Source organism: Mobula birostris, chromosome 14 (genome assembly GCF_030028105.1).
Source record: "Mobula birostris isolate sMobBir1 chromosome 14, sMobBir1.hap1, whole genome shotgun sequence".
In the NCBI taxonomy this organism is placed as follows: Eukaryota; Metazoa; Chordata; class Chondrichthyes; order Myliobatiformes; family Myliobatidae; genus Mobula; species Mobula birostris.
This window is the reverse complement of record NC_092383.1, coordinates 71,065,620-71,091,627: the sequence shown is the minus strand read 5'-3', so window position 1 is coordinate 71,091,627 and position 26,008 is coordinate 71,065,620. Positions and strand designations below refer to the sequence as shown.

General features: G+C 39.8%; 1 protein-coding gene across 3 annotated transcripts in view; it reads right to left on the bottom strand.

Moving 5' to 3' along the window:
* The window catches only part of kif21b (kinesin family member 21B), a 158,831-nt gene that overhangs the window by 81,256 nt on the left and 51,567 nt on the right, over positions 1-26,008 (bottom strand). For 2 of the 3 annotated variants that reach the window (XM_072278652.1, XM_072278653.1), the window contains exons 2-6: positions 14,281-14,503; positions 11,017-11,199; positions 10,153-10,302; positions 5,988-6,122; positions 3,494-3,661 (exon numbers count right to left, since the gene is read on the bottom strand). In XM_072278652.1, coding sequence (XP_072134753.1) covers positions 3,494-3,661; positions 5,988-6,122; positions 10,153-10,302; positions 11,017-11,199; positions 14,281-14,503 — 859 coding nt within the window. Of the gene's footprint in view, positions 1-3,493; positions 3,662-5,987; positions 6,123-10,152; positions 10,303-11,016; positions 11,200-14,280; positions 14,504-14,624; positions 14,793-26,008 lie in introns of those variants that run through there. The other variant, XM_072278654.1, reaches the window with a different exon arrangement.

The window sequence follows — 26,008 nt, the reverse complement described above, 5'->3', positions numbered from 1 at the left end:
GGACGTCCCTTTAGAATAGAGATGAAGAGGAATTTACTTAACCAGAGGGTGATGAACCTGTGAAGTTATTGGGTATATTTAAAAACAGAGATGGATAGGTTCTTGATTAGTAAGGGTGTCAAAGGTCAAGGGAAAAAGCAGGAGAGTGCGATTGAGAAGGATGATATCTGCCATGATAAAATAGCAGAGCAGACTTGATGGACTGAATGACCTAATTTTGCTCCTATGTCTTATCATCTTTACTTAATTCTAAGCTATACACTCAAGTTGCAAAAGATGATCAAATTTCATAAATTGAGTTAGTGAATAGTTTCTTGGAAGGTTACACATGATTAGTTTTGGCATATAGTTAAACTTTTTACTACAAAGCACAAGTTCAAAGCCGTTACTAGGATCAGAGTTGCAGGCATAAGACAAGTATTGTGGACTTCTTAAACTTCCTTGGCTGACACTTTATATTATGGGAGGAACTCTTCTGGAGTACAAGCACTGGGACCCACTGTATTTCTACTATAAGGACCTTGAGCACAATACACCACAAAGTTTGGAGCAAAAATGTATTTTCTTTTAAACCCACCCAATGACATTTGACATGGCAATAGGAGCTAGGTTGTGCATATAAATGGATGTAGAATTTTAACACTCCAAGAAAACTACTGAAAAACTAACCAATCTTTTCATGGACTTTGACAAACCTCTATGATATAGATGCACAGTTCATTTTAAAATTAAGTAAAACTCCCAGCCCTCAGCTTGCAACAATTGCATCATTAGCACTACTTAGAGCAGAGAGACCATTCCAGGTCATTGAACTGTGTGGCTTTCAATGATCCAGAGACCAAGTCTGATCAAGTACAGTATAACTGGGTTGTCATCGGAATAAAGAGGTAATAGCAACAATGAAAGGCAAATTGGCTAACTGACAGGAAATAGTGAATAGGAGCAAGAGGTTGTTTCAGGGACTAAATGAAAGCATGCAGTGGTGTTCCTCGTAGGTCAGCACTAGAACAAGTGCTTTTCATAATAAGATTAGTCACTAAGACACAGATATGTGGGATCATTTCCAAATTTGCAGATAACCTAAAACTTGCAAGTGTGGTGAAATGGAAGAAGGATTGGGATCATCTTCAAGATAATATACTGTATATAATATTAAGTTTGATTTAATGGGTGGGCACATGACAAATGAAATTTAATGCAGAAGATGCCAAGTGCTAAATTTCAATAGGAAGAATGAGTAAATGCCTTACAAACTCAAGGGCACAAATATAAAAAGAGCACAAGAATGGCAAAATCTGGTGGATATATGCATAAGACATTGAAAACAGCAGGAGAGATTGAGAAAGTGGTTGCAAAGACTGCAGGATCATGACTTATGAACACAAGTGGAGAGTACGAATGCAATGGCATTGTAACAGTCATTTATAAAATACTGATTTTGCCAGAGCCAGAGAATTGTGTGCAACTCCTTTGCTTGCATCTTCGGAAACAGCTCTATTTTCATCTTTAATATCTCTATTTTTTTCCTTTCTTTTGAAGACCCTGACCTGGAGTTACATGCTGACTACAGTTCTTTGTGGGAATGGGACCTGCTCTTGGGGTTTCACAACTGGCTGTTATTTGTCATACCAAGGGCTTGACCTAAGAGTTCAGCTCAGCTTTGGAGGCCTAGGATCTTGGGGTTCTGGAGACGGGCAGATCGGAGGTTGATCGTGGGAGCTGAGACCTCAGACCTTTGGGCACAGAGCTCGAGAAAAGCGATGCAATGGACTTTTAACATCGTAAACAAATGAGCTGTTCATTATGTCTCCCCTGTTGCTGTGAAACAGAGACACCTCTTTCTCCCTTATTAGGGAGAGAGAGAGAGAGCCTGTGGTATGTCGAATGCCAGGTGAACAACGTAATCTTTGGAGTGCTGCAAGTCTGTGTCTTTACTGTTGCTTTTACTGCATGCTTGAGTGTTCGGAGACAGGAAACCTTTGAATGATTCCCAGGATGAGGGACTTAGTTTACACAGAAATTTACACTGGGATTGTTCATCATCATACAGAGAAGGGTGAGGGAAGATCATACAGAGGTAATTAAAGTCATGAAGAATCTAGACAGTGTGTAACGGTCAACTGGAGACAATTAGTAAGCATCCTGATAGAAACATCTCAAGGGTGATAGAGGTGCACATTAGTTGAAGAGCTCTAACTTATTCAACGTTCATTTCTACAGCTGGATGAATAATAGAAAATTGCTTTTGTGAGGAGAGTGAAAAAAAACTCAACAAATGATTCAAACCACCTCCTCAAAGTTCAACATTTATACTTGGTTACTGACTGCTTGGGAGGACTTTGTTGTGGCATTCTAGGATACATTACTGGTGGGAGATTTCATGATGACAAGGTGGACGTGAGGGACCATGTCTCTTATTTGGCTGTTGCAGTATTTGCAAATGTACCATTTATGCATTTAGGTGGAAATTCCTCTTCCCGTGCAAAGAAGGTTCATCAGTTATCAAGTAAATACTTTACTCTTGCACTTAAACCTGCATTTACTACAGTTGTTCTTGGTTAAGAGGTTCAATTTTAGTTAGCTAAACTTGCATAAACCTGTAGAATTGACACACAATCTGGTTAGGCAATAACTAGAATATGCTTCCAAATCTGCCCATCTCACTTTAAGTGAGTAGGTGGCAGAAGAGGAAACTTTACAGTAATTACTTGATGTGGGAGAGAGAGAATGGGTACAAATCATACAACATCTCCAGAATGTCACGTAAACCTGTAAATATTTGCAAGTTCACTCTTTACAATAACTTTCCAAATGAGAACATAGTTTATTTGTATTCAAAAAGTTAGGTTATCAAAGAAACTAAAAGAAAACTAGTGTTCTTTGGTTGAAAGTAAATAATGAACATTTTAAGATCCTTAACATTGTTCACTAATTGACTCTTATTCAGTTTTCAGGACTGATGAAATCAAGCAAATTATGGAAACAAAGACAAAACTCAGAATGCTCTGTATTTAAAAGAGGAAAACTAATATTGGTGTGATGCTAGGGAACAATTAACAGAACACAGTCTCTTAAAAAGCTTGAATATCTGTGTTTTCATATTCATGTTTAAAAGCATCAGGATCTGGTTAAACCTGGTGAAAATAAAACAAGTTTCACTCTGTAACCTTCAGAAATTATTTAGACTGTCAACCTGATCAACCTCATAAAATAATGTGCGCTCCTCTGGTTTAAGGACAGGATAATAAAAGCTGAGAAGCAACAAAGCTTGTTTTACAACTGTTTGCTTAAGATTAATATTGGATTTGTCTCAACATGAAGCAAAAAGGGCAAAGGATTAATTACATTATGGTGTATTCCATTTGCCTGGAGTTAATTTTTTATGCAAATAATTCTAATCTCAATTGGAAGTCCTTGAAATATCAAAATTATATACTATATTAGATGATATATTTCAGAGAAAGAGAATTAGTTGGTTCCGTTTATTCCTTACCAGACCACAGTTGATCGAAATGCCTTCCTTTGCCCTCTCCCCTGTTGCTCCAGTTCGCTTCAGCCTTTCTGAACCAGCAAGGTCAACAAAGTGGAATTTGGCTGTGAGTGTTTCATACTCATTTACTGGCTGTGATTCATGAGCCACTCCATTTATCTCTCCATTCACCTAAAGAGCAAACATGGCAAAGCAATACAACCTCAGGTCGTTCAAGTGAAGTCATATGAAATGAATGAGCTTTTCTTATCCTGAGATGCTCTGTGTACAATGATCACTTTTGAATTACTTTTGTTTCTGTCAAAAACCAACAAGCTAACCCAAAAATAAGCTCTACAACAGTAAAAGAAGTTGGAGACACAAGGGACTGCAGATACTGGAAGCTGGAGCAAAATTCAAACTGTTGGATGAACCCAACAGGTCGAACATCATTTCAATAGTAAAACTGATAGTATTAAGTATCAAGACCCACAAACTGGACTGAAACAGTAGATGGAAGACAGTCAGCATAAAAGGTGAGGAGAAATGTTGGGAGCATGAGCTGCCAGTCAATATCTGGATCCAGCTGAGGAGCAGTTGATTGGCAGATGGAACCAGAAGGGAAAGGAAAGGGGGGGAAATGGCAATAGAGGAGGAAAGATAATTCATGGAAGCAACAAGGGGCTGCAGATTATGGAATCTGGTAAGAAGGGAAGGGTGGGAGGTACAGTGGGTAGGTGGGAACAATGGGGGAGGAGACGCAGTGGGAGGATGTCGTGGAGGGTGGGATTTGGGTGGTGTTATTTTGGAAAGAAGGGTGTGCACAAGAGGGTCTTGGTAAATCAGAAGGAAGAGCCAGAGAAGGATCAGGTTACCTGAAGTTAGGCGATTACATGTTCATGCTGTCAGTTTGTAGACTACCTAGGAAGACATGAGATGCTTTTCTCCTAGTTTACATTTGGCCTTATTCTAGCAGTGGAGGAGGCTGAGGACAGGAGATTGCTGTGGAAATCAAATTTGATCGCTGGCAGGTAGTAAGAGTGGGCTCCCTTACCTCTGCCCCTCTGATCTCAATGCAGGAGCCTGCCAGGGCTGTGTCCTAAGCCCTCTCCTTTACACTCTGTATATCCATGATAGCATCGCCAACCACAGCTCCAATCTGCTAATTAAATTTGCTGATGATACCACATTGATTGGGTTTATCTCAAATAACAACGAGGCAGCCTAGAGAGAGGAAGTCATCACCCTGACACAGTGGTGTCAAGAGAACAACCTCTCCCTCAATGTCACAAAAACAAAGGAACTGGTTATGGACTACAAGAGGAATGGAGACAGGCTAACCCCTACTGACATCAATGGATCTGGGGATCAGAGGGTGAACAGCTTTAAGTTCCTCGGCATAAATATCACCGAGGTTCTCACATGGTCTGTACATAACAGCTGTGTGGTGAAAAAAGCACAACAGTGCCTCTTTCATTTCAGGCTGCTGAAGAAGTTTGGCATGAGTCCCCAAACCCTAAGGACTTTCTACAGGGGCACAATTGAGAGCATCCTGACTGGCAACATCACTGCTTGGTATGGGAACTGTAATTCCCTCAATCACAGGACTCTGCAGAGAGTGGTGTGGACAGCCCAGTGTGTCTGTAGATGTGAACTTCCCACTATTCATGACATTTACAGAGACAGATGCATAAAAAGGGCCTGAAGGATCACTGGGGACACAAGTCACCCCAACCACAAACTGTTCCAGCTGCAACCATCCAGGAAACGGTACCGCAGCATAAAGGCCAGGACCAACAGGCTCCGGGACAACTTCTTCCACCAGAACATAAAAGTGATTAATTCACGCTGATACAGTTGCATTTCTATGCTATATTGACTGTCCTGGTGTACATACTATTTATTACAAATTACTCTAAGTTATACATTGCACAGTTAGACAGAGACTTAATATAAAGATTTTTACTCGTATGTGACGGATGTAAGAAATAAAGTCAATTTAATTCAAATGGGAATGGGAATTAAAACAGAGCTCTGGATGGCACAGCACACAGAGCACAAGCAATCCTATAGTCTGTACTCAGTCTCGTTGATGAGAGATGTGGTAATATGGTAATTGGCACTGTAACTAACATTCACAGCCCTGGATTTTGTTTATTTAGAGGCACAAGCTTGAAACACACTCTCACAATGGGGGGAAATAGTTGATAATGGTAATCATGAAACTACTGGACTGTTGTAAAAATCCAACTGGTTTACTTGTGTCTTTCAGTGAAAGAAATGTGTCACGTTTATAAAGTCTGGCCTTCAGGTAGCCTTAATCCCAACCCTATCACCACCAGTATGATAAAAATTAATGAATTTGCGTTATTGACTCTCAGTAGAAACACAACTTTCAACTCCTGTCATTCAAAAGAAGATAAGAGCAATCATCATATTTCATAGGAATGCAAATAAATTCCCTTCCACTTTAAAATCAGAAACGCTATTCAGCATTAACCCCATTCGAGGAACATACCATATCTTGTCTTGAGCAGACCCTCATTTGACAGACATGGACTGTAAAAATAGCATGGGAACGGGAACTCTCGGCATTCATCTGTGTGCTTGCAGTGGTGCGAGCGAGAGCTCCCAGCTTCAAGCACTGTATCAACTGCAAAACAAAGAGTAATTATCCTATCATCTGCTCTCTGCTGATTTAAATTAAGCTCACAAACCTCATCAATGCCACTGGATATTCCCAAATGTAGCTGCCTAAATCATGGAGGAGATAAAGTGTCATTAGTAACTCCCTGTAATTCAAAAGATATATCATATTCATTATAAAAGACAAACTCTCAACCATATACAGTATATTAAAGGAGGATCCAATACTTTAGCAAATTCTGCAAAATCTAAGTTAATTGGTAGTTATTTGTGTCATTGGATGTCGTGTAATTCTGGTTCCAGGTTCTAAGAACGCAAAGAATAAGGGACAAGGTATTCATCATCTTAATACCTTACAGCTTGTTTGGATTCACATACATCAGCTGAAGTCGCTTTATTCCAAGAACAGTTCCACCACTGATGGAAGCTTAAGCATCATCTCCATAAAACAGCCACAAATTAAATTCAAATATTTTGAGATTATTAGTCAATAGGTTCCATCAAAGCTGAAATGGCAGGAAAAATTGAATCCAAAAGAAACAAAATAAATAGAAAGAAAATATCTTCAACATTTTTTAAAGCTTACAAATAAAAAGATATGTATACATATATTACCTCTCTGCACTTCGTTTGGTGCATTGGGTGGCAACCTCAACGTTTCTCTAGCACTTGTCTGTTTTATGAGGTCAGGTTGCTAGCTCAGTGCTGAACCCAGCACGGATGGAGAGTGTGCAAGAAGGTGGCTGGATTCCAACCTGAGACTACTCGTCCTGAGGTCCGGTGCAGATGCCACTACACCACCAGTCGGCTTTTACAAGCATATACCATTTATTTTATTTTATTGAGATAGAGTGCATAATAAACCCTTCCAGCCCTTTGAGCCGCACTGTCCAACAATCCTCCGATTTAATCCTAGCCTAATCGAAGGACAATTTACAATGACCAATTAACCTCCCTCCCAACCAGTACACCTTTGGACTGAGGGAAGAAATCCACGCAGTCACTGGGAGGATGTACAAACTCATTATAGGCAGCTGTGGGTATATTTTTAAAATTAGAAATCAAAATAGGTTTGCAGAAACTTGAAATAAATTAATGGCTGAAATAGTCATTACAGATTTCTCTAATGACCAGGTAACAGAAGCACAGTTGAAAACTGCAGGGCTGCAGATGGGAAGGTACCCACTTTGTTTCTTTGTTAGCTAGCTAAAGGGATGCAATAGAGTGGTTTTCTGTGCTAGAGTTATTGTGAACATCTGGAGGGGCAAACATTTCAGTCACCCCTAGTCCTTCCATAGCAACTACCCTTCTGCAGACTGCATCTACAAACATTGAGAAAAGATGATTAAGTTCAACCATAATGCTCCTTGTGGCCAAACAGCCTTGCAAAGTGTAATCAAGAATGAGCACAGGCAAGTTTTTGGAGGGCTTCTGCCACCAGTGAAACCAAACGCAAGCAAGGCTCAACACTTTTGGGCAAGGGGGGTAAGCACACTTGAAAAGAGCTAAAATTGAATTTAGCTGCCTGGACTAGAGGACATGTCTGAAGAAGATAAGTTGAGCAAGCTAGAGCTTTTCTGTTTGGAGTGAGGGAGAATGAGAGGTGACTTGATAGAGGTATACAAAAGGATAAGAGGCATAGGTAGCCATGGACTTTATCCCAGGGTGGAAATGGCTAACACAAGGGGGTAAAATTTTAAAGGTGATTGGAGGAAAGTATAGGGGGATATCAAAAGTAAGTTATTTTACACAGAGAGTAATGAGTGCATGCTATGCCCTGCTGGGTGTGGTGGTAGAGACAGATACATTTGGAGCATTTAAGAAACTCTTAGCCAGGCACATGGATGATAGAAAAAAAACAGAGGGATATGTAGGAGAGAAAGGTTAGATTGATCTTAGATTTGATTAAAAGGCTGGTTCAACATTGTGTGCTGAAGGGCCTGTAGCGTGCTGTAATGTTCTATGTTCTATATCGCAATCTATAAAGGTATGAGAAATAACTGTATTAATAAAAGTGGTTAAACACTGTGTTTATCTTTATATTAATGCACAGTTGGTATAGTCAGTATTTTCTAGCAATAAAAATGGGAATTTAAATCCAGTTCTAGATATCACATTCCGAGGTGCAGCATTTCAAAAAAAAACCCACATCATTAAAAGATCATTTTAGATGGAGAATAGTTGTATCAGGTCACATAGGTTAAACTTAGAAAGGTAATTCATGTCATGAGGAAGATTGAATGACAATAAAGAACTCCAGCTCCTGCTCTTGGCAGAACAAATCAGCATTCATTACTCTCATGACAGATTGCAATACACTTACTGCCACCAACCTCTGCAGAATGCTCATTCTCCCATCCCTTCCAGAGAATGGTCCACAGCTTGCTTAAAGTAACTTACTGTCTGCATTCATCACTAATTCAAAACTAATTTATGCAGAAATTATGAGTTTCAAGCATGTCTGGAAGTGAAATATCAATAGGAACTTGCATCACAAGATGAGTTGTGCCAGAAGCCCCAAAAACAAAATCGTTTATGAAATTTCGACAGCAGAAATTCAGCTGCATCCTACAGCTGTATCATGTGTCAACATGATGGATGATATTAGATGTTCTGAATATCCCCAAAAATTCAGAAACATCCAAATACAATTAACAATATCTTAAACTATAAATTAAAAATTGTAAGGCACTTTGTGACGAGAATACACATAGATTAAGATGTTAGCTGTCCTGGGCTGGCACCAGTGGGATCAGCAGTTGGTCTGCCACCTGTCTTCAGGAGAGAGATAAGGAAAACAATGAAGCAGCATTTGGAGATGTTAATGAAGGGACAGGAGAGTTTAACGGAAGGAGAGCTGTCAAGATCGGCTCCCCCTTTGAACCCTGGACTGTTTGAAGTGATGGACAGGCGATACCCCAGCAGGGGGATAAAAAGGGACAGGTTCGCTAAGGCAGGACACACACGACACCCCGAGGTAACGAGACCCTGGAAGCGGTGCGTCTCCCACAAGTCGGTGGGAAGTTATGGAAGGCTGGTCGCGGGACCAAGCCATAGACGTACAGGGTGGAAAGGCACAATCAGCGGGAACCTGGTGTGTGTCCGCCCTTGCCTGGGTGCCAGATTCACCGCAGAGAAACGATCGAATCTGGAAGCAGAGGGGTCACGGTCGGTGACCTCAGATGACATCACAAAGGGCTCGCCCGAAAGCTAACTGCGAGGAATATCGAAGGTCTGTGTGGAAGCCGTTTGAATATTCATTCGTTTTGCTCTCTCTCTCCTTCCCCCCACTGTCCATCTCCCACGGCAGCGAGTACTGCGAACTGAACTGAACTAAATTGAACTGAACTTTGCGTCACTTTGAAACTGGTCATTTACCCCTAGACAATGATAAAGCTTGATTGATCCTGTTATCTTAATTCTGTGTACATGTGTGTTTATCATTGCTGAACTGTTGCATTTATTATCCTTTTGATTAGAGTACTGTGTTGCTTGTTTCTTTAATAAAACTTTCTTAGTTCTAGTAATCCAGACTCCAACTGAGTGATCCATTTCTGCTGGTTTGGCAACCCAGTTACGGGGTACGTAACAACTTACAGTAATGAAAACATTAAAATAAACCAAATAGTTTAAAAGCATGATATTTTACCGGAACATTCCTCTTCTGCTCAGACGTTTCTTCATATTGCAATAGATCTAACCTGGCCTGGGCAGATTCACTAGATTATATGTAGGCTAATTCAGTGGGGTCATATTCCACTGCTTGGCATTGTGCAGAGTCCAGCTAGGAAATTGCCATCAAAGCGCACTATACAAGCTTGGAGCTTTCACAAGGGAGAACCACACATGCTGGCACTTACACTGACGTTACTGACTGAAGGCATTCCCAAGCAACATCCATTCATAAATTGCAATTATCCATTAAAATAAAGTTCAGGAAAAGGGCAGCAGATTTATTTGATTCATAACCAGAATAGTTTTGAGAAATTTGTTCAAAAGCATCAGAAGTATTACAGAAGTAGAAGTGCCTCACTGACCTCTTGTTCTGAATTAACAACACGTGAAACAACTCCACTGGTGTAAATAGTTCCATTGGCACCTTCATGAATTTTAATGTTGGACTTCCTGTGGCGAGAATCCAGCTCCCGTGTGCTGTCAAAAAGATCTAATATCTCTTCATTGTATAGCTGCAATAGAAGACAACAAATCCTGAAGTAAAGCCTGAAAACAAAGGTTATGCAATTTTTGGAATAGTTCAATTTGATAGACTTGCAAAATTTTCACCACATTGTATCAAAAATATGACCCCTCAATCCAACCACCATAACATTAATTGACTGGAACTGTTTCCAAACAATATTCTGGAAACATGACCTTCCTAAAGCTTCTAATTTAGGCAGTTAGCAATATAGAAGTCAAGACTGCACATCCTGAGCAGTTGAGGGATGCTGTCAGCAACACTAGTCAAGCGTATTGGATGTTCTTCAGAATAGAATCAGGAAAATTCACCTTTTCTTCTGATCTCTGCTTTTTGCTTCCACCAATCTCAATCTATCAACAATCTTTAGGAAACAACTCAAGCCTTAGAAACTCGATCATGAGATACAATTGTTTGTTCCTGTCTCTAATGAATATTTTACCTCAAAATACTAACATGCTTCTGGATCTGGAGCTTTCTACGTGAATCACACATATATCCACAGAGGTCAGTGTGCATACCAAGTGGAATGCAATCCCCATTTTTACATCACTTGTAAAACATTCTACAGAGCATATGGTATAATTTTCACTAATAGTACTGCCCTTGAAAAATAAAAGCAGGTCAAGTAAGATCTAGCCATTAATATTTACCAATAAACTTGGATTTTGTTTTTCAAAATATAATAAATGTATTGACATACCTCAAGAAACTGAGCATTCACTTTAAATTCTGGTGGCTGCTTCCCTTCTTCCTGAGCAGCTTGCTTTCTCTCTGCAATTCCTTCAAAGAGATGCTTGACTGCACGTGGAATTATACCTTGCTCCTCCACTGTAATATTCACGTCAAATCCAGTGCCCATAGTATACGTCTTCCCAGAACCTGTCTAAAGTTAGAAGTTACAAAAGGCAGAAATATTAAGAAACAATTTTACGTTAAAACTGATGCCCATCAAGAAATGGTAAAGGAATTTAGTGTAGTAAATAAGAATGGAGATAATGGTGAGGAAGGCAAATGCAATGTTAGCATCCATTTTGAGAGGACTAGAATATCAAATCAAGGATGTAATGTTGATGCTTCATGAAACACTGGTGAGGCCTCACTTGGAGTATTGTGAGCAGTTTTGGGCCCCTTAAAATGGATGTTCTGAAACTGGAGAGGGCTCAAAGGAGGTTCGCAAAAACGACTCCAGGATTGATGGCTTGTCATACATACGAAAAGTGTTTGATGACTCAGGGCCTATATTCACTAGAATTCAGATGAATGAGGGTGACCTAACTGAAACCTATTGACTTGATAGAGTAAGACTTTTGCACAGTACTGTAGTAATTGAGGAAGGGAGGGTAAGGAGCAGGAAGCACCGCAGAGACATTCTGTAATGATCAGTACTCCAATCGTTTGGAATCAAGTGACCTTGCCTCATGTCTGACGCTGGGTGTGTCAACACCTGCACCACCCCCAGCCACTGGCAGTCCTTCTCTGCCACCTGTCCCACACCCTTCCTGCGGCGCTCCAACCTCGCCATTCCCAACATCCTTTGCTCTTGCCAGATTAACAAGCACACCGCTCTATGTTGACAAATACAGTATTAATCCATAGTCTTAGGCATCCTCATTACATATACATGTGCCTCAGATTTTTGCACAATTCTGTATATAAAACAAATATTGAACCTTTTGGATGACATCAAGTTTTGGTGTGACAGTAGTCTTTCACTCATATTAATGCAATTACAAAGAAGGCACAACATCAGCTATACAGTCGGCCCTCCTTATCCGCGAGGGATTGGTTCCGGGACCCCTCGCGGATACCAAAAAACGCAGATGCTCAAGTCCCTTATTCAACCTGGCTTAATGTGGTGGACCTTAGGACCCAGCGGTACCCCGGACCTTATTTAACCTGTTTCAATGCGGTGGGCATTAGGACCCGGCGGAGCAGCTCTGAATCCGCAGTGTTTCTGTTCTCGAAAATAATCACGATCATGATTGAAAATAAAGTGGAAATAATAAAGCCATCGGAAAGAGGTGAAAAGCCATCGGTAAGAGGTGAAAAGCCATCGGTCATTGGAAAAGTGTTAGGCTACAGTCAGTCAACGATTGGAACAATTTTGAAGGATAAAGTGAGAACGGGCCCTGCCCTGATGAAAGCTACAATTATTACTAAGCAACGCAGTGGTTTAGTTATTGGGTTTTGGGGTTTTGGGATTTTGATCCTCCACATCAACCCAGCAGGGCTGGACAGCGCGCTCGGGAGTGGTCTGTCACTGGATCGAACTCGGGAACTTCTGTTCCCGACCCGGCACTGAAACACATGTTTCTTAAGTGTTTTATATGCATAGAAAGGTAAAATATATACTAAGGCAAACATTTGACTAACTGACGCTAAATAATATCGGATGTACCTGTTCTGACTTACTTAGTAAGAGAACTTCCGGTTTTTTTCCGATCCTGATCCATGATAGCCTACGCACATCCTCCCGTATACTTTAAATCATCTCTAGATTACTTATAATACCTAATACAATGTAAGTGCCATGTAAAACAGTTGTTATACTGCATTGTTTAGGGAATAATGACAAGAAAAAAAAGTCTGTTCATGCTCGAACAACAAGTGCTGGAAGAGCACTTCCGGGTTTTCTCGATCCGCGGTTGGTTGAATTCGCGCATGCGGAACCTGCGGATAAGGAGGGCAGACTGTATTTCATTAGTAGCTTGAAGAGATTTGGTAAATCACTGAAAGATTCTCGCAAAATTTTACAGATGTACCATGGAGAGCATTCTAACTGGTTGCAGCTCCGTTGGGGCATGGAGGCGCCACTACACAGGACTGCAAGAAGCTGTAAGAGGGTAGCGGACTTAGCCAGCTCCATCAGGGGCACTGACCTCCCCGGCATCGAGGGCATCCTCAAAGGGTGGTACTTCAAAATAGAGGCATCCATCATTAAAGACAACTGTCACTCAGGACAGGCCCTCTTCACATTGCTACCATCATGCAGGAGGTGCAGGAGCCTGAAGGCACACACTCAACATTTTAGGAACAGCTTCTGCACATCCGTTACGAGATTTCTGAATGGACAATGATCCAACCCATGTACACCTGATTTTTATCTATTGTACCGTACTGCTGCCACAGAACAACAGATTTTGCGACATATGTTAGTGATATTAAACCTGATTCTGATTCTTATTTTGTACTAAATATTTCACATGTATAAAGTATAATTGTTTTTTTTTGTCAAGACAGTTGAATTTACTTCTATTTCTTGTTATTTCCCCACTCTCATTTTAATGGAACTGGCACATTAAGTTTCTCATTAGACCATAAGATATAAGACAAAGAGCAGAAGTTGGCCATTCGGCCCATCGAGTCTGCTCTGCCATTTTATCATGAGCTGATCCATTCTCCTATTTAGTCCCACTCCCTCGCCTTCTCACCATAACCTTTGATGCCCTGGCTGCTCAGATACCTATCAATCTCTGCCTTAAATACACCCAATGACTTGACCTCCACTGCCGCCCGTGGCAACAAATTCCACAGATTCATCACCCTCTGGCTAAAGAAATTTCTTCGCATCTCTGTTCTGAATGGGCGCCCTTCAATCCTTGAGTCATAAGCTGATGCTTGTAAAATTCAACATATTCATTGGTAGTTGTATGAAAGCTGATTCCTGCTTATCTCAATAGTATGAATACAATTAGATTTATGGTTATCTAGTTATTATCATTAGATCACATTGGAAAACCATTTGATTAAAGTGGAGACTGAAAATAAATTTGAAAGACTCTCCCGGAGCCAGTCTCCACATTGTTTACTTCTATAGTTAGAATAACTCATTACAGGATTGTTGTCTTGCAATACATTTAAAAATAAAAGTTGTACAATCTAATAAAACTTACTACACATTTTTAATAGCCTCATTTTCTTATCCTGATATTATCTTACTCACACATTCATATTTTATTCTTACCTGCCCATAGGCAAATACTGTTGCATTATATCCTTCGAAACATCCTTCTACAAGTTTATCAACACAAGATTTGTAGACCTCATCCTGTCTAGCATCCATATCAAACATAAAATCAAATGTAAAAGCCTTGTCCTTTCCCAAGATAACTTGCGGCTCCCCCGGTGTAACCAATGTACAAATATGACATCCCTCAATCTTCTCTTTCGCGGATTGCGGACGGATTCTGCGGCAGGAAAACACAAAATAACATTGTTAATGTTTCAAATTCATTGGTGGCTATTTTTATTTTCATTAATGATAGAATGTATCAAAGAAAAATTGAAAAAAAGAAAATCTTTCAAAACCTCAAATCCTGGAATATTTAAAGGCACTTGTTTCATTGTCAAACATTCATTACATATTGCTTTCATTAAAGATTATGTTTAAACATGTCACAACTTCAAGTAGTTTCACATCGTCTCAGCGTAATACTTAAGATTTTTGCTAAAACTTCAGGACAGTGTTTTGTTTAACCATGCTTTATGGACAGTCAAGAGAAACATTCATAGAGAGGGTATGCTGCAGTCTAACAGATAAATCCACTTATGGAAAATATACAGGAAGTTATTTCCCAATGATTGCATTTTAGGAAATTAAGCACTTCCTATACCAAGAAAAATAATAATGGAATCAGATAACACAAGGGCTATTCTTGGAACAAATCTTTCTGTAGATTAATTTTTTTAAAATTTTTTATTTTTATTTGGATAAGGAATTCGCAAGCATCATGAACTTTTTTCACATGTATAACCTTTTCCATTTTTTTATATATGTATAAATCTATAATTATTTATACATCCCTAAGTACACATTGAGATGATATAAAAAGTAATTAGGCACTTAAATAGACAATTATGTGCAGTTGTAATTCTACTCTATTCGGCTAAGTAATGATATTAGTTGTTAAGAAAAATAGTAATAATAGTGGATTAATAATAATTTCCAAATATCTCTTCTGACCATTTCTTTCTGGTCCAAAATACTGTATGTATGCCTATGTAACTACCTTTGTAGGTGTCTATATCTTAACTCGTTCATGTTTGCTTCTACCCCCCAAACATAATTATCCAATCCCTATGTACTTATTTACTTAATTTTATCATTTTTTTCCCTTTCCCAGATCTTTTCCTTTACTTGTGTTAATTCTCCGTTTTCCAAAAAAAGAAAAAAACAGTAAACATTTGGACCAAGGGTGCTTACATTAGCAATATTACTGTGTTGATGAGGAGAGCAGTATAAATCATTAGGAGAGTCATCTAAAGTCTGCTCGCTTTGGGGTTATATGTAGCTTAATTTTAATGTTTCAACTGGTGTACAGATGACGAATGCATTTTAATATTTTATTGCTCAACTGCATTTATCTTCAAGGACAAAATGTACCAATAATCATTTCTGTAACAAAATGTTTAACATCATGAGGTTGTAAAGGGCAATGCCTTAGAAATGAGACCAATATTCAGGGCAACCAGTTTGTAACTTAATCAGTTGACATTTTAGGCTGGAGAACCTTCATCAGGAACAACACACACAAAATGCAGGAGGAACTCTGCAGGTCAGGAGTCCTGATGGAGGGTCTCCGTCTGAAACATCCACCGTATATTTCTTTCTATGGATGTTGCCTAACCTGCTGAATTCCTCCAATATTTTGCATCTGTTGCTCTGAATTTCCATCATCTGCAAAATTTCTTGTATTTACAAATTATAATTTAATTGTTAGCATGCTAATGGCAGAGGATTCTGCCTACTCCCTTAAAGAGGGCACATCCCTCAGAGAAGGTGTGGCAGGAATACCTTTTATCATTCCAGTAGGTCAGACATAAAGAATACATCCACTAAAATCTGGACCAATGGATCCTACCTAAATCACTGTTAAGAAATTATAACTCTCAAGAGGGGATATGTTATTATCAGAAAAGCTGTCATCTTATCTTTCTAAATAAAAGTTACTTTCTTTCAGTTCAGAGTGAGTTGCAGAATGTTGGTGGTCTTCATTTCATATGCATAGGAGCTGTATGCATTGCTATGGTTTCTCCTCTATTATGGGAATTGAAAACAACTACAACCCGTTTGACAGCGCCAAAATCATTCTCCTGGATCTTTCTTAGGCAACTAACATTACCGTATTTGTCTGCTTACGAGCTCTCCGCTCTCTGAATCTGCATTTGATTCATGCAAAAAGAGAAGTTTCACAGTTCCTTGTACTTTGTCGACTGTCATAGCCAATACTATTTGCTGTGTGATACCACTGTGCTCCATTCTTAACAGTTTCCTAAAAATCAGACAACCAGGCTTTCCATCTACGGTGTCACAGATGATTGACCAGCACCTTACCTGGTAGCTTAAACTTACTTCCAGTAACTAAATTGCACCAAATTCTCCACCCCTTCATTAAAACCCAGAAACTTAAATTACAATAATAAAGGTTACGACATATCTTCTAGCATCTGCAGTTTGAGCTAATTAATTTCCCACTGCTTTTCCGTACTGAGATCCGTTGAAGGTCATTGCTTTTGTTATTGTCATGAAATGGACATTGAAAAAGGAAGCAATTTTTTTTAATTGGTCGGAGCTGAGAAACTTCCTAGTATTATATACTGCTGTAAATACACAATTCCAGAAAGATGGGAATCAAGATTGATGATTCTCTTCCCTCACTCCCCCCTCACCCACTGCAATAATTAATTGTGTTTGTTGAGTACGGTTCTGGGAATGAAACATTAATCATTAAGATGGAAAATTGCCTGGTGTTTATAGTTATTAGGAAGCAGAAAAAATAGCAAATAATTCAGCAGTAAAGGGAACAGTGCACATCAGGTACAGCATTATTAAATTTAGACAGCATTAAAACAATATTAAAATCAATGGAAACACAAGAAAATATGCAGATGTTGGAAATTCAAGCAACACACACAAAATGCTGGTGGAACACAGAAGGCCAGGCAGCATCTACTGGAAGAAGTACAGTTAACGTTTTGGGTCGAGACCCTTCGTCAGGACTAACGGGAAATAGAGATAGTAAGAGATTTGAAAGTGGGAGAGGGAGGTGGAGACCCGAAATGATAGGAGACGACAGGAGGGGGAGGGATGAGGCCAAGAGCTGGGAAGTTGAATGGCAAAAGGGATACAAGGCTGGAGAAGGGGGAGCATCATGGGATGGAAGGCCTTGGAAGAAAGAAAGGGGGAGGGGAGCACCACAGGAAGATGGAGAACAGGCAAGGAGTATTGTGAGGGGAAAAGAGAGAAAAATAAATAAATAAATAAACAAACAAACAAACAAATAAATAAATAAGGGATGGGGTAAGAAGAGGAGGAGGGGTGTTAACGGAAGTTAGAGAAATCAAAGTTCATGCCATCAGGTTGGAGGATACCCAGACGGAATATCAGGTATTGTTCCTCCAACCTTGGTGTGGTTTCATCTCGACAGTAGAGGAGGGCATGATTCCATGTCCCATTCCCACTCCAATATGTCAATCCATGGCCTCCTCTACTGTCAAGATGAAGCCACACTCAGGCTGGTTGAACAATACCTTATATTCCATCTGGGTAGCCTCCAACCTGATGGCATGAACATTGATTTCTCTACCTTCCGTTAACACCCTTCCTCCCCTTCTTACCCCATCCCTAACTTACTTATTTATTTTCTTTTTTTTCTCCTTTTCCCTCTCAGAATACTCTTTGCCTATTCTCCATCTTCCTCTGGTGCTGCACAAATTTATTTTTGGCAACTTAGAACTCTTATTTTTTGAAACAATCTGTCATTGCAATATAACAAACAACTTTCACAGTTAGTTAGGGATGGAGCAAAGAGAGTATTTTACAATACTACGGACAAGTGCACTCAAAGCCTCAAAAGAGGCTGGATTCAAGACAAAACTGGTCAAAAGAGGTCAAAATTGGTCTTGCTACAGAACAAAGCAGGCAATGGAAAGCAGAAGCTTATTTTACATCTTGCCCAATTCTGAGGTTACCTGGTGAGGTACAACACATGCTAGAGATCAGGCTACTAACAGATGTGTTTTATGGCCATGAAGCAATTAGTTTCTCCACACTCCACTGAAAGTAAGAATGCAGCTGTTGTATTGTGCCCTGGACCATCACTGTTAAAACAGTGTCTTGTAAAAGTATTCAGCTCCAAACCTTTGTTCACATAAATGAGTATTACAACCACGGATTTTGATCAATTTAACTGAAAAATTCTATTTGTGAATTACATGCTCCTTTTGGTGGGTGCCTACCACCACACCCAAAAGCAGGGAAAATAGTAAAGCATGGAAATCCAAAAATTCTAAAACTGTAATCACAGCTGTTCAAAATGTCAGCATTTACCCTCTTCCGATCAGTACTTTGTTGAACCACCGTTTGCAGCTAATTCAGTCAGTAGTCTTTTTGCATAGGTCTCTGTTACCTTTACACAAAATGATGGAACAACATTTGCTCATTCCTCCTTGCAAAATTGCTCAAGCTGTGCCAGGTTATTTGGGGAGTGGAGATCGACAGCAATCCTGAGGTTTTGCCAGAGATGTTCAGTGAGGCTAAGGTCAGGACTCTGACAGGGCCACTCAAGCACATCAATTTTCTTGATTTGAAGCCACTCTATCAGTGTGCTTTTGTCATTGTCCTGTTGAATGATGAACTCCCTCCCCTGTTTAAGCTTTCTAACAGAGACTAGCAGGTGTTTATCCAGGATTTCTCTGTATTTAGCAGCATTTAACTTCCCATGAATCCTGACTAGGTTTCCTGTCCCTGCTGCTGAAAAGCATCCCCATAGGATTTGCGTGTGCTCCCATAGCATGAAGCTAGCCCCACCATACTTTTCAGTAGGGATTATGTAACATGGCTAATGAACGGTATTAGATTTACATGACGCGTACTGCTTACTGTTGAAGCTAAGAAGTTCCATGTTAGTCTCATCCTGCCACAAGACCTTCTTCCACATCCTTACAGCGTCTTCAAAGTGATGCTTTGCAAAGTCATGATGGGAAAGATTGTGTTTTTTTTCTATGCATGGCTTCTTCCTTGCCACTTTTTCATAAATACCATGATCTTGCAAGGCCTTAGGGATTGTGCAGCCATAAACTTCATCTCCAGTTGCAGCTACTTTCTTCTGCAACTCACTCAAAGTGACTGTTGGCATCCGTCCTATGTGGGGGGGGGGGAGGTGCCTGCCTTATTCTGATTGTTGAAAGTCACTTCTGTCATGATTGGTTACTTTAGAAACTGCAGCTGCTTTTTCCATTGGATAGCTGACTGTTTAGTCGGTTACTTTGTTTCCCATTTTCTTAATCTGTTATGTGTTTATTCTATCTTAATCTGTTACTTTGTTAGTTGTTTCCCCAAACAATTGCTTTTAGGCATGACTCATTTCATACTAGCCGTATGAAATTTGAGTTGAAATTTGGGCAACCTTATTCTGGATACATGATGCCCACATTTCAGAGGGAATTGAGCATTAGGTTGCATTTTCAATTCTGGTAGTCCTGTTGTTTTTGTGTTTTCTAAATATCCAGTGACTTGCTCCAGTTAATCAGGAGCAAGTGCATTTGTATCTCCCTGCATTACATAATGGCAAAGTGCTGGATGCTGACTTGCGGTAGATCATGTGGTACATTCCTGGGGAGAGCGAATTTGCACACGGGACCAATAGGTCAGATTGCTGAATTTGAGGACCTCTCACTACATCATGGAAGGGATGCCATGATATTGAACCTTTTGATGACAAAGAAAAGAGTGTTGGGGGAAATTACCTGGTTTCTCCAGTTTTGGCAATCTGTTTTGGGGGGAGTAGTCTATTCTAGCCAACCTTAACCCAGAGTATGGTAACAACCATAAGGTACTTGAGACTTAATAGTCCTGGTGGAGTAAATGCTTTAAGGGCTGGTATTTCCTATGTATCATTTGTTAAACTGGAAGGTCCTAACTCTTAGTGAGTTCCCCATCTGACAGTGTTGGTGTAGGTGGTGTGTTGAATACAAGTACAAGGAGCAAGGTGGACGGCAAGTGTGAGCAGGAACAGTATCCTGGGACGACTGTGTCTATGCCAATTGTTCTTGTCAAGCTGGGCACTTGTTGGACACTGAATGGTACTTACTGGATACACAGTTCCTAAGCCTACCTGTGGTTCCCACACAGTGGTGCAGTTGATATGTGGTGCCATACATTCAATATACCACCCCAGTGCCCTGGATGAGGCACTGCCCATGCTGGTCAGTAAGAGGGTTATTACAAAGGAAGGATGATTTTGAATGACCACCTTTCTCAGCATGGTGCAGCCAGACTGTCCCGGGAACTGATTTTAAAAACGCAAACACGAGGAAATCTGTAGATGCTGGAAATTCAAGCAACACACACAAAAAATGCTGGTGAATGCGGCAGGCCAGGCAGCATCTATAGGAAGAGGTACAGTCGACGTTTCGGGCTGAGACCCTTTGTCAGGACCAACTGAAAGAAGAGCTAGTAAGAGATTTGAAAGTGGGAGGGGGAAGGGGAGATCCAAAATGTCTTCTCCTATCATTTCAGATCTCCCCCTCCCCCTCCCACTTTCAAATCGCTTACTGTCACTTCTTTCCGTTAGTCCTGACGAAGAGTCTCGGCCCGAAACGTCGACTGTACCTCTTCCTAGAGATGCTGCCTGGCCTGCCGCGTTCACCAGCATTTTTTGTATGTGTTGTGGGAACTGATTTTGAAGGCCTTGGATTACCTACTCACAAAGGAGGGTGACACTTGTACTGTTGTTGATCAAGAATGCTGCACCTACATTACTGATGGGTCAGGTAACATCACTCACTTGGTTGATCAAATCTAAGAGTCACTGTATAAGATTAAGTGGGGGGGCAGCTCATTGGCTATTACACTCCAGGGTGGGGCTGGTGGCCTGTTGGGGAAGAGGGAGGCTGGTGCACTACTGTAGTACACTGGGAGGTGACTATCAGGTTTACAGTACTGGGTTTTGTACTCTTGTATTTTATATGTAACTTAGGGAGTTCACAAGTGTCATACTGGTCTGAGGGTTGGATCATGATGTTCACAACTTTTGAGGGGTGCAGCATGCCTTAGTCTGATTGCTGAAAGCTGATTCCAATGTGATTGGTTAGTTTAGAAACTGCAGCTGTTTTCCCCATTGGACAGCTGCCTGGTGTCCAGTTTCAAATATCCTGGGTATATCAGGAGCACGTGTGGGAGTTCTGTCTCTCTCCCTTTGCTTAAGGCAAGCGGTGCACATGGCCACTGGGAAGGTATGCTCTGCGTGCACTTTTAGCTAAGTACAGTGTGTTTGTTGAATATTTAGCTTTGTAGTGTCTATAACTTGGGGAACATGAATGTTTTGTTGAATTTTTACTGTTTGTAAGTAAATGATTAATATACCCATTTTAAATTAGTGTTTCACTTGCTAAACCTGCAAACCAGATTCAATATTACAGCATCACAGTAGCCACTCTAACAAATGCCATTCTTCTCCAGTGACTAGGTTTACAGGGGTGGCCTGACCTTGGCAGTGTGTCTGTGGTTTCATATTTTTTCATTTTTTTCATGATGGACTGTACTGAGCTCCAAGGCATGTTAAGTTCCTTTGGGATGGTCTTTTATCCTTCCCCAAATGTGTTTTTCTTTATTACCATTCCTTGAATTGTCTTGAAAGCTCCTTTGTCTTCATTTTGGTGTGAGTCTGTTGAAAATCTACCATACTCATGGACCTTACAGAGTGGGGATGTTTATTCAGGTGATCTTCCAACCACAGTGCTGCACCTGAGGGAAGTCAGCGTAGCAATTACAAAGGGGACGAAACTTCTTCAGCCTCACAACTTTGGTTTTTAATTTTTAGTAAATTGTTGACAGGCTTTGCAATTTTTATTTTGATTTGATATGATGCATAATGTTTTGTAGATTAGCTCAAGAATCCTACTTAATATATATTAAATTTAAAAAATGAGACAGCAAAATATGAAAATAGTTGTGGGAGCTGAATAATTTTTCAAGGCACTGTCTGCTGCTCTCATAGATGCCTGTAAAAATACCAGATGACACAGTGAAAAAAACATTTAAAAAAACATGATAAACAAAGCAAAATGCTTCAACATTATTACAGCATTAAACATGATGCTATCTCTTTTACAGTGATTAAATGATCATATACCCCCATTGAACTTTCCTGTTTACTATATTTAAGTCTCTTAAATGTTTTTTTGAGTTTAATAATTTCTAATCTAAAAAGAAACTCTTTTATTGATCTTCCTGGGTCTCATCTAGGTTTAATTTGGCAAATTGTACCAATTGCTTTTTTAAAAAAAACTCACTCTCTTATATATACAATAACCCTTAAAAACCTGCCCAATATCTCAGTGTTTGAACATGGCAAAAGAGGCAATGCTTATAATATTTCACAATCCATTGTTTTGAGGCCTACCTTGTTGAATATTTCAAACGACTTTTGTTTTTGTTTCAAGTTCCTATCACTGCTGCTATCTAGCCACACCAGGAAAGGTTGTGTCAATTGCTTCCTCTTATTCTGATGTGAGACAGAAATCCTTTTTAGTGGTGCCATTCTCCATTTTAATACCAGCTTTTTATCTGTCCCTTTATTTGCACATGCGTGAAATGGGAAAATGTTTTTTTTTAAATAAATTATTAAACAGCATTAGATCAACAGGATCCTTGCTCAATTGTTAGACACTTGTACAATCTACACATTAACTCGCTATGCAGTACAAACAAACAGATTACATTCTCAATTGGTTGGTATTGAGATATTCTTATAATCACAATCGGAAGCAGCAATCTCTTGGTGTAAATCCTTCTGGCAATAATCCCAACTATCATTACAATCGTCTGCTCAGTCTTTTCTCCTCATTTGCTACAGCACTGAAGCTGCCACAGCACGCATTATCCAGTCTATCTATTCATTTCAAAGTCATGCAAAGCATGATAAGCATATCCGTGACCTATGGTATGCAAATAATTATAGCATCCTCATTTGGGAACTCAGATCATCAGAAATCATGCCTCACTACTGGATGTTTTGGATATCACTAATATATTCCTTCAAATTGAATTAAAGATTAGTTTTATGTGTCACACGTACATTGAAACATAGAGTGAAATGTGGCATATATTATCTGAAGTAAAAAGAGACACAAAAGGGAAATGGGAAATGGGAGGAAAAAGGTGGGACTATAGAGAATATTCAGCCTGGCTGCCATTATTGATCAGCTCAATACTGCAACCCTCTGACTTAATCATGTAGCTCCCTCCATTGTAGTACAAATCAGGGGTTCTCTACCTGGAGTCCACAGACCCCTTGCTTAATGGTATCGGCCCATGGCATAAAAAAGGTTGGGCGCCCTTGATATAAAGTGAATAAAGTTGGGCAGAAAGAAGGTGAAAGGGAGCACAAACACCTTCACATTCAGAGCCACTTTGTCAGCAAAATACTATGTACTGAAAGAGAAAATGAAATTTAGCATCTCTATAAACTGAAAAGCATACATCACTATACAAAGTACTACAAAATTCAAATGAATGCTACTACAATAACATTTTTATTTCAACAGAAACCAGTGTAGGCTTTAACATACATTCTCTTTATTATTGTCTTAAGCCCCATGAAAACATTAATTTAATAGGAACCGAGGTCATGAAGCTTATAATGCCAGAGATAACTTAACAGCTGTTGGGTGAGAAGGCTAAAATACATGAGCCAAACAACAGAAACACAGATCCAAATTAACTGAACTAAAATATTTTTATAATAGTTTATGTACTCCTTACTTCACAGCTTTGCAAAGCTCCCAACCAGATATTAGCAGGCTTAATTTAATGGAGATAGATCAAGGACCAACCAAAACACCAGCTTTCTTTTTATTTGCTGTGTATTATATTCTCAGGAATAATACAATCAGAATCAGGTTTAATATCATTGACATATGACATGAAATTTGTTGAATTTGTAGCAGTATATTGCAATACATAATATTAGAGAAAAAAACTGAATTAGTGTATATGTATGTGTGTGTGTGTATATATATATATATATATATATATATATATATATATATATATGTGTGTGTGTATATATATATACACACACACACACACACAAACCGGTGGAATTAATGATAACAGGGCATGCCCTGGGTGATGGGGGTCCGTAATGATGGACACCGCCTTTCTGAGACATCGCTCCTTGAAGATGTCCAGAATGTTATGGAGGCTAATGTCCATGTTGGAGCTGACTGAGTTCATAATTTTCTGCAGCTTCTATCAATCCTGTGCAGTAGCACCCACACAGACCTCCCCCCCACCCTTCCCAGATGGTAATGCAGCTAGTCAGAATGCTGACCACAGTATATCTGTAGAAATTTGTGAGTGTCTTTGGTGACATATCTAATCTCCTCAAACTGTGAATGAAATATAGCCACTGTCGTGCCTTCCTTGTAGCTGCATCGATTTGTTGGGCAATGGAAGCAATGACAGATCCAGCAATAGATGACTTCTCAGCTCTGTGACTTTTCATTGAACTCTAGTATAGCTCAGGTTTGTTTGATCAAAGTGATAAAAAAAAAGAAAAAGTGTGTATCGTTCTGGTGGAAAAAGCACAAAAGTGGACTAACAGTGGAGTATGGAGAGATTGTGCAGAAGGGGCTTTATAATACTTATTGTCATTTTCCCTATTTATTAGGTATCAGCTGAATTAATCGTGGAACCTAGTTGCTAATCAACAAATCCAATAATTTCAGTAATAATAATATAAAATAATTTTAAGAACCCCCATGAGTTAGTATGATTATTACAGCATTAGAGCAAGATGTTTGAGGAAAATAAATTATGTAAGGGGTTTCTTCTTTTATGTTACTGTGTAGTCTAATTAAAATGGCTTCTTTGTTACGTTATAATTGAAATGGCTTCTTTGTTATGTTCTGCTGAGAAAGTCCTCCCGCTAGTAGTTTTTTTAAACGCATACAACAGGAATTCTGCAGATGCTGGAAATTCAAGCAACACACATCAAAGTTGACGAAGGGTCCTGACGAAGGGTCTCGGCCTGAAACGTCGACTGCACCTCTTCCTAGAGATGCTGCCTGACCTGCTGCGTTCACCAGCAACTTTGATGTGTGCCACTAGTAGTTTCTGTTTGGATCATGTTACTGATAAGAGGATGAACAAACCAATTAGGATAGATGTTATTCTTTCTGTGTGTCTGTAAGTTAGTGTGATGCACGGGTTTTTGTGCAGAAGGCGGGAGAGAGAGAGACAGAGGATGGACCAGGTGCAGTGAGTCCGCTAACGGGGTCGGACCCCGAGCAGGAGTCCGAGGTCCAGGGTGTTCGGTGAGGAGAGTAGACGGAGACAGACTCATGTGGAGCATCTGGTCGACCACCGTTGTTGGTCCCAGGCAGCAGCTCGAGGTGGTCCGAGGAGTCGCAGGGTGAAGAGGGAGGGTCCTGAGCTCCAACTGTTTGTGCACGAAGAGATTGAACTTTGATAAGTGTGGCGCCTTTTATTTTCCTTTTATATTTTATTCTCTATTAATTATATAGTTCTAGTACTATCGATAAACTGTAATTCATTTAACTGTATCTGGTGTATTGTCTGTTATTTGCAGGGTGGGGTACATCAGATAGCATCCACACAAACTTAATTACCCAGTTTGGCGGGGCCGAGGGCTGTCTCTCTAGACGACAGTGAGCTGAGTGACCCT